This window comes from Rousettus aegyptiacus, unplaced genomic scaffold (assembly GCF_014176215.1).
Source record: "Rousettus aegyptiacus isolate mRouAeg1 unplaced genomic scaffold, mRouAeg1.p scaffold_m13_p_14, whole genome shotgun sequence".
Taxonomy (NCBI): Eukaryota; Metazoa; Chordata; class Mammalia; order Chiroptera; family Pteropodidae; genus Rousettus; species Rousettus aegyptiacus.
Genome location: NW_023416289.1, coordinates 44,929,339 through 44,937,189, shown reverse-complemented (window position 1 = coordinate 44,937,189; position 7,851 = coordinate 44,929,339). Strand labels below are relative to the sequence as shown.

At 57.1% G+C, this 7,851-nt stretch overlaps 1 protein-coding gene and 1 long non-coding RNA gene across 2 annotated transcripts in view; one reads left to right on the top strand and one right to left on the bottom strand.

Moving 5' to 3' along the window:
- The first annotated feature begins 440 nt into the window (after positions 1 to 440).
- Positions 441 to 2,481, top strand: LOC118611378. Its single transcript, XR_004954289.1, has 3 exons — positions 441 to 569; positions 694 to 806; positions 2,089 to 2,481. It is a non-coding gene; the product is annotated as an uncharacterized LOC118611378 (long non-coding RNA).
- A 1,223-nt stretch (positions 2,482 to 3,704) lies between these two features.
- Positions 3,705 to 7,851, bottom strand: part of BICRA (BRD4 interacting chromatin remodeling complex associated protein) — a 69,300-nt gene continuing 65,153 nt past the window's right edge. Inside the window, exons 12-15 of the mRNA XM_016155399.2 lie at positions 6,715 to 6,863; positions 6,528 to 6,622; positions 6,235 to 6,337; positions 3,705 to 5,705 (exon numbers count right to left, since the gene is read on the bottom strand). Coding sequence (XP_016010885.2) covers positions 4,600 to 5,705; positions 6,235 to 6,337; positions 6,528 to 6,622; positions 6,715 to 6,863 — 1,453 coding nt within the window. The 3' untranslated portion in view covers positions 3,705 to 4,599. The remainder of the gene's footprint in view (positions 5,706 to 6,234; positions 6,338 to 6,527; positions 6,623 to 6,714; positions 6,864 to 7,851) is intronic.

Below are 7,851 nucleotides of genomic sequence, written 5' to 3'. Positions count from 1 at the left end.
CTGTCATAACAGGGGAATAACGGTAACAACAACAACAATAATAAATTTAAAGACTTGAGTTCACGAAAGTCCTTAGCTCACACACCTCCTGGCACCTCTCTCGCCCAAGGTAAAAGCCAAAAGCAGGGGACCCGCAAGGCCCTGCAGGGTCTGCTTGCGCCCCTGTCCCCTCTGCTCCCACCTCCTTCCCTCTCCCCCTCACTCACTGCCCTCCAGTCACTCTGGAGCCCTGGCTGTTCCTCCAACACACTGACGACCCTCCAACCTTAGGGCCTCTGCCCTTGCTGTTCCCTCCACCCTAGAGGAATGGCCTGCTCCCTCCTCTCCTGCAGGGCACCGCTCAAACGCCACCTCCTCCGAGAAGCCCTCCCCGGTTTCTGTTTTAACACGGCACCTGCCATCCAGCCGTTATGGTTGCTTTGTTCTTCTCCACAGTTCCTGTCATCACTCTACATAGTCCACACTTCTCTGCTTAAGTGACTGTCACAACAACAGACTCTCACAAGGGCAGAGCGGTTCTCTGCGGTGTCCCTGGCCTAGGGCAGCGCCTGACCCACGGAAGCGGCTTGGTAAGGACTTGTCGAATGAACCCCTAACACGCACTGAGCACTTCCTATGTGCAAACACCGCTCAAAGCTCTCTGAATTCTCAGACAATCCCTGAGAAGTAGGTATGATTATTCGTGTTTGACAGGCGGGACAACTGTGAATTCGGAAAACCCAGAGAAATCAGTCAGAGCCGAGCGCCACGCCCGACCCGTAGCAGGTGCTTCAGAAACATCAGCCCTGATAATCCGTCCGCACGGGGTCAGTGAGTGGACGCTTTCTCCCGGTGGGGGACCCAGAGCAGATGAGGCCAGCGGCCGGTCCCAGGCGTGCTGCTCGCTTGCTGGAGAACCATGGGAAGCAACTCTGCCTCTCTGAGCCTCAGTTTCCCCACCCGTCTTACTTTACAGAACCACTTCCCTTGGGTCTTTGCTGGAATGGCACCCCCCTCAGTGCACCCCACCTACCCTGACACCCCCTCCCGCCCCTACCACACCTCTCCCCTGTGCTAACTCTTATCGCCATTGGCCGGAATATATCTGTTACTCATTTTACTTCTTTTTTTAAAAAGTGATTTTTATTTATTTCTAATCTTACCTATTTTAAATGTTTCCTCTGGTAAATCTTTAACTGGTTAAATGTAATCATGTACATAATCGGGGTGATATATATGTAAATAAAAGGCCGGGGACTTGGTGATAACAAACATTATTATCCCGTGAGCCAGGATCCGTTCTAAAAGCTTAGTGTGGACCATCTTCCCTTCCCTTGGGAGGTGAGTTTCTGTTCTTCTTGTTGTTATTAATCCCTTTCTCAGATGGAGAAGTTGAGGCATAAGGAAGCACAGTCTCCAGTCCCAGGAGTAAAGGACAGAAAGTCCACCCCAGGGTTTGTCCACCTGCCGCATCCTCAGGTGAAATTCAGGACGGTCCGTGGACTTGGACCAGGAAAAATAAATGACATCTGGCTGGACCTTACGCTGAAAGTCAAGGTGTCCTTTCCCTCCCAAATGTGAGCCAAAAGACACAGTAGCATTAGCAGGACCCATGTCATTGTCACCGAGAGGAATTACTGACATTTTCATCACATTTCAGGTGCTTCGATGATTTCTAGTAACCGGTCACTCATCACCAATCAGAGCCAGCGCTAGCTCTGTGTAATTGCGAGCAGCTCCTGTTATCACGTCACCAGCTTGTGGGTTTTTAAATAAGCAGATAACTGTATTTCAGTGTAATTAGCCCCCTTGTAATCCTGTGGGTTTTAGTTTATGCATTTGATGACATTATTCTAGGAAGAGGACCCTGGTCACCACTATCCTGCCTCATTAAATACCTAGGGCTGCTGTCTCGTCTCACTGTCCCCCTGCTCGCTGAATCAGGGACTCTGGGTGTCATTCAGCTTCCCTGAAAGTCTTGCAGCCTCTGGAGACTCCACCCCAAGGCACAAGCTCAGATTATTTTCCCTTTAGAATTTTTTAAATTTTTATTTTTTTTCAGTTACACTTCACTTTTGTTCAGATTTTTTTCCTTTTTTTCCTTTCTAGCTCCCTCCTTCCCCATCTGTCAAAACTGGATGGAGAAATTCTGGCACATCCTACAACGTGGATGAACCTCAGAGACATTGTCAAGTGTAATAAGCCAGCCCCAGAAGAACGAATACTACATGATTCCACTCCTATGAGGCACTTAGAGCCATCAAAGTCAAAGAGACGGGAAGGAAAATGGTGGCTGCCTGTCCCTGGGGAGGAGGAATCGGAGGTATTGTTTAATGGCACAGAGTTTCAGTTTTGCAAGATTAAACATGTTCTGTAGGTGGATGGTGGTGATGGTTACACAATGTGAATGTACCTAATGCCACTGAACGGTATACTTAAAAACAGCTAAAATGGCAAAGTTTATGTTATGTATATTTTACCACAATTAAAAAAAAAAAAAAAGGTACAGAAGGCAGCCAGTGAGCCTGGTAGTTCCTCGCTGAACTCTGGACTCTGCCAGTCCTGCTGTTCCCAGGTGACTTGGGCCCTGAGGTCACCGTTCTGGGCCTCTCACTTTTTCCAGATGGCTCAGCGCCCACAGTGAGCGCCCCTCAAACGTTGCTCATCATGTTTGAGGTGGCGTGCAGCCAGCCTTCCAGAAATGAGGCCCCAAGCCGGTGGAAAGCACCGGCAAACTGTTTTTTGCGTGACCAAGTTGGGTCTTCCTTGGGGCATGTGGGGATCCAAGGACGTTATGAACTGCCACTGCCCATCAGGTTTATATTGCACAAGGCAGAAGTCGGTGTAGAGCTAGGCAAGGGGGTAGTCCATCTCTGAGACCCTATGTATCAGCTTCTCCAACACAAAACCCCCCAGGGGCCTGCGGAGAAACGGCGCATCTCTTGGGTCCACTCCCCAGCGCCCACCTGGACTACGGCAGGCGTCTCCTGCTGAGCGGGATTCCGCCGTGTTCCCCGCGCGGCCGCCAGAGGGCACCTGAGAAGCCCTTCCTCTCACAGCACTCAGCTCAGAACCTTCCAGTGGCTCCCGCCTTTTTCAGAGTAAGAGCTAAGTCATAACCGGGGAGCACAAGGTCCTGAACACGTTAGGCCCCCTTTGTTCCCTCTGACTTTGCCTTTCTCCGTCTGACCTGCGGTGCCCATGCGTGGTGCTTAATGCTGTCTAGTTCCTAAGCACAAAAAAGGCCCTAACGTGCCTTAGAGGAAAATTGCGCGTGTTGGATGAGCTTTCTTCAGGTGTCACAGTGGTGTTGGCCTTGAATGCGTCAGCCTTGAATGAATGAATACATCTCAATAAGGTTTCTTGAAACAGAAACACATAATTGTGCAATCGTGGGGAAAACAGAAGAATCACGGAGGAAACTAAGTCAATGAATAAACCAAACGGAAACAGACCCGTAGATACAGATAATAAGCTGATGGTTGCCAAAGGGGTGGGAGCTGGGAATGAAAAAATAAATAAGAGGACCTGCTCTTTGGTTCACCGTCTGCCTCCTCCACTAACATGCACCCCCCCACGTTGCACCCCTTTGCCTTGAACAGGGCCTAGCACCCAGTAGGTGCTCAAGACTTTATGCGGAATAAGCTTTCCCCATGCCGCTCCCCAGACCCCCGGACTCCAAGTCCCCAAAAGACCCAAAAGCAATGGGGCTGAAGGGACGTCAGTAGTTTTAAAAAAAAGGATCGGTTTTTAATTTACAAGAGTTCTAAATGTACAGAATTCTTTTTAAAAAAATCGTTATACACAATAAATACAGTACAAAAAAATTTATCTTACAGTACGTTTTGTCTCCGAGATTTCAAAATGTGGCGCGGGTGGCTGGAGGCAGGAAGAACAGAGGGAAGACTGGGGAGGGCGCCCTGGGAGGAAGACCCGAGTTTCCCGCTTTGGAGGTGCTCGGATTTCAGTCGAGGGACAGGAGGGTTCGAAATCTCTCTTACTTTTTCTCACTCGAGCACACACACAGGGACACAGGACAAGGAGCTGGACACACACACAGGGATGACAAGTGCCCTCGCGCACGCTCCCAGGCGCGCGCGGGTCCCGGGATGCGCGGGCTCAGGCGCCTCTTCCCTGCGTTTCCTTTTACGGCCTGTGGGGGGCGGCCGGGAGAGGCAGAGCGCGGCTCCAAGGACCCTCCCCGCTGGGAGCGCGCTCCGGGAATGGAGCCCCGCGGCCAGAGACGAGGGGTCCCGAACACGCGTGAGCAGTGGGAACAACCAGGGTGCCTCTGTCCCTGGCAAGAATGCGTGTCCCCCAGGAGTAGGGGGGGGAGTGTGGCAAGAAGTGGGAAGAAATGGGAAATGACACACCAGGATTACCCCCTCCTCTGGTGGGGGACAGTTTACATTAGAGCCTCCTCCCCTAAACCCACGATCCCCACCCAACCGCCCAGCTGAAGCGGGAGGTGGGGGAGGAGGCCTTTGTGACTCAATAACTTAGGCAAGAAAAACTCAGGGGATCCCGGCTCGTGTCCCCCAGGAGGCAGAGGCCAGATGCCCAGCCGCCCCCGGCGTCCGCGCAGAGCAAGGGGACGGGGAAGGGACGGCCAGCCCGGTGTTATCTGTTCAACGTCCTGGCGCCGAGGCCGCCGTTGTGGCTGGAGGGCGGGTAGGCGTCCGGCCTGTGCATGGGTGATGGGGAGGCGGGCGTGACAGCCGCCGGCGGCGCATGGGGGTACGGGGGTGCGGGTGTCCGGCCCGGGGCCTGCTGGAGGTTGAGGATGCTGTCGATGGCACTCTGGAGGTGCTCCGTGAGGGTGTCGTCCTGTGGGCTGTCGCTGGAGAAGCTGGCCTGGTCCACGTCAGGTGACTCAGACTTGCGCCTCTTGGCGGGGGGCAGCGAGGACGCGTCCCATCCCGCGTCCCTGCTGGCGCTGGCCTGGCCGGTGCTGGCCGCGGCCTCGGGCGGGGCCCCCTTCAGCATGCGCTGGTACAGCTCGTCCTCCACGGCCGCCAGCTCGCGAATCAGCCCGCTGGTGGCTTCATCCACTTTGGTGGGGAGTGGCGCTGGGCTGCCGCCCCGGGGCCGGGCCGTCACGGCGCCCTCGGCCGCCCCGCTGCCCAGGGCCTCCACGTTCTCGCGGTACGTCTTTCTCAGGGGCAGGCGGGGGCAGTGTGGGGCTGCTGCCGGTGGTTTGCGGTCCGCCGTGGCTGGCGGCGGGTGGTCCACGGTGCCGTTCATCTGGCCAGTGGGCTGGGGGGCCGGTGGGGGCCGGGGCGGGGGCTCGGCAGCCTTAAGGGCGGTGGGGGGAGGTGGCGGGGGCTGGTGCACCGGGTCCAGTGCCGTGTTGTGCACGACTTTGCTGAGCCCAGCTTCCTGTTTGATCTTGAGCTTGAGGCCTATGCGGCTTCGGGCCTCATAGGTCTTGATGGGTGGGCGGTTGCGGGAGGGCATCGGGCCGTCCTCGTCGGCGTCCAGGGAGGAGGTGGCGGAGGATGAGGAAGACGATGAGGACAGTGAGGAGGACGCCCGGGCCCAGGTCACGGACGGGGAGCCGCCCGCCCCGCCGTGCCGGATCACCAGCTTGGTAGGCAGATGTAGAGGGGGCTGGCTGGGCGCCCCGGAAGCTGAGGGCGGTGGCGGGCCGTGGCTGGGAAGCCGATGTCCCTCGGAAGAGGCTGTGACAGGTAGGCCGAGAGAGCGCGAGGAAGACACGTACTCATCTGTAGACCCAGGGGACCGGAAAAACCCACCTGGGTTAGGGAATGCGCAGGGCGCCTGCGCAGAACAGAGCTACGCGGAGCGGCTGTGTACTGAGCACCTACCATCTGTCAGGCCCTGGACTAAGCCTCTAACTCCTTGAGGCCGGGGACATACTGCTGGGTGCGACCCTTCTCAGCAATTCCCAAATCCCTGTAACTTGCGGCAGGAGAGGGGGGCGGGGCACCTGGAGTGGACACCACCCTACATTTTGCAATCTGGGCACCCTGTTTGCTGCACCCTAGTCCTGGGTCTGCTATCCCCCGGGGGGTAGCAGAACGCCTCTTCCATGCCAGGTTCCAGGCGGCGAAAGGGAGGCGAGGTCAGCTTGCATAAATTGGGGAAGCCAGGCTACTGCAGGACGGCGGGGCTTGGGCGCCGCCTAGCGGTAGAGGAGGGTGAGGCCACAGCCCCTGCTCCCAAGTCTAATTCTGGGGCCTGACTAGGAGCGGGGGACACCTTTTGTTCCCCTCTCCCCACCTCCCTTCTCACCAGGCTTCTCCTTGGCCAGCTGTTTGTCCAAGGCAAGGGTGGTCTTCTCCTCCTGAATGAACATTCGATCGATCATCACCATCTCCGCTGAGGGGCTCACTCTCTGCAGGGGGAGTGAAGACAGGCAAGTGGAGAAGCTGGGAGGGGATGAGGGGGGATGCGAGTAACCCGGATGGAAGGGCACTGATTCCGGACTATCCTTCTTGTGATCTGACCACCAGCCTCCCTGCCTCCCTCCCTCCCTGTGCAGGGGAAGGGCAGAGTCCCCGAGACGAGGGTGATGGCCACCCTACCCGGGACTCCTCCAGGAGCAGGAGGCGGTATTTGTTGAGCATGGCCTGGGTGCGTTTCAGCAGCTGCGTGGAGACCGTCTCAAACTCCTCGTCCACTGCGGAACAAGCCCGGTCCAGACTGAGCGGAGCGCCTCGCCACCCACCCCCACACCGCAGGCCCAGATGGGGCGTCCCGGTGAGGCCTCACCTCTGTGGTAGTCGTTGGGGGAGGGGAGGGCACCCTGGTAGACATGGTAGGGCAGGAGGCGGTGCAGGGCGTCCTCGAAGGAGGGGAAGGCCGTCTTGTAGTCTGGGCGCAGGACGGAGCCCTGATGTTTGTGTAAGTGCTCCAGGAAACTGTGGTTGAGTGGGAGGGAACCACATATGTGGAGCTGGTGGTCAGGTCCCGAGACCACAGTCTGGACCCTGAGCCCCAGGCCCTCGTGCAGACAATGGCCCCACGAGCCAGCACTTCCCAAACATGACTGGTGTGTGCAGTCCCTGCTCGCTGTCACTGAGCCTCTGGTGACAACCAAGGGAAGTGGCTGCTAACATTATGCCCAGTTCACAGATGAGAAAGCCGAAGTTTGGAGAGACGAAGCGCCCGACTCAGAGCACACACTGGAGGCAGAGCTGCGCGTCAGACGCCCGTCCGAAACTCAAGCTCTGTGCTATACCGTCTCCCGCCACCAGGGGTCAGTATGGCCCTACGCTGCCTGCGGCCAACAGCCGCCTTGGGCCTTGGGGAGGGGTGGCCTTGGGGAGGGGTGGCCGGGTGGGTAGGCTGATTGGCTGGTGGGTAAAATGCTGTTCTCCTGTCAGGCTTTCTGCCTGTAGCAATACAGTGAGTTATGTCTGTCTCTACGGTGATGGACGCCCCGTCAAAGGGTGCTGGTCCCAGCCCTCCGCAGAGGACCACAGGACCCCCTACAGCACGGTAGCACCTGGTCTGTTTTGAGTTTCCAGAACCTAGCACAGGACTGGGCCCTGGTCAGCACTTTGGTGGGAGGAGGGCAGAAAAGAGGAAGACAATGCAGCAGGCACCCAATATTTTCCTATCCACCCAACCTTCCACATCTCCACCTACCCACCCACCCACTCAGGTCCCCATTCGTCCAGCCACCACCCATCCTATGCCACCAAGCACCAACGGCCAGCCCTGTCCGGAGTGCTGAAGGCGTGGCAGTGACCCTTGAAGCTCTCAGCCCAGCACATGCCACATGAGTGCCCTTCACAGTCCCCTCGACCCCTCCTCGCCATTGGCCCATTGTTACTGCCACCCCCACCCCAAAGATGCTGAAGGCGTGCAGGGAAACGGCTCTGAACCCACTGGGCTCACAGGTGG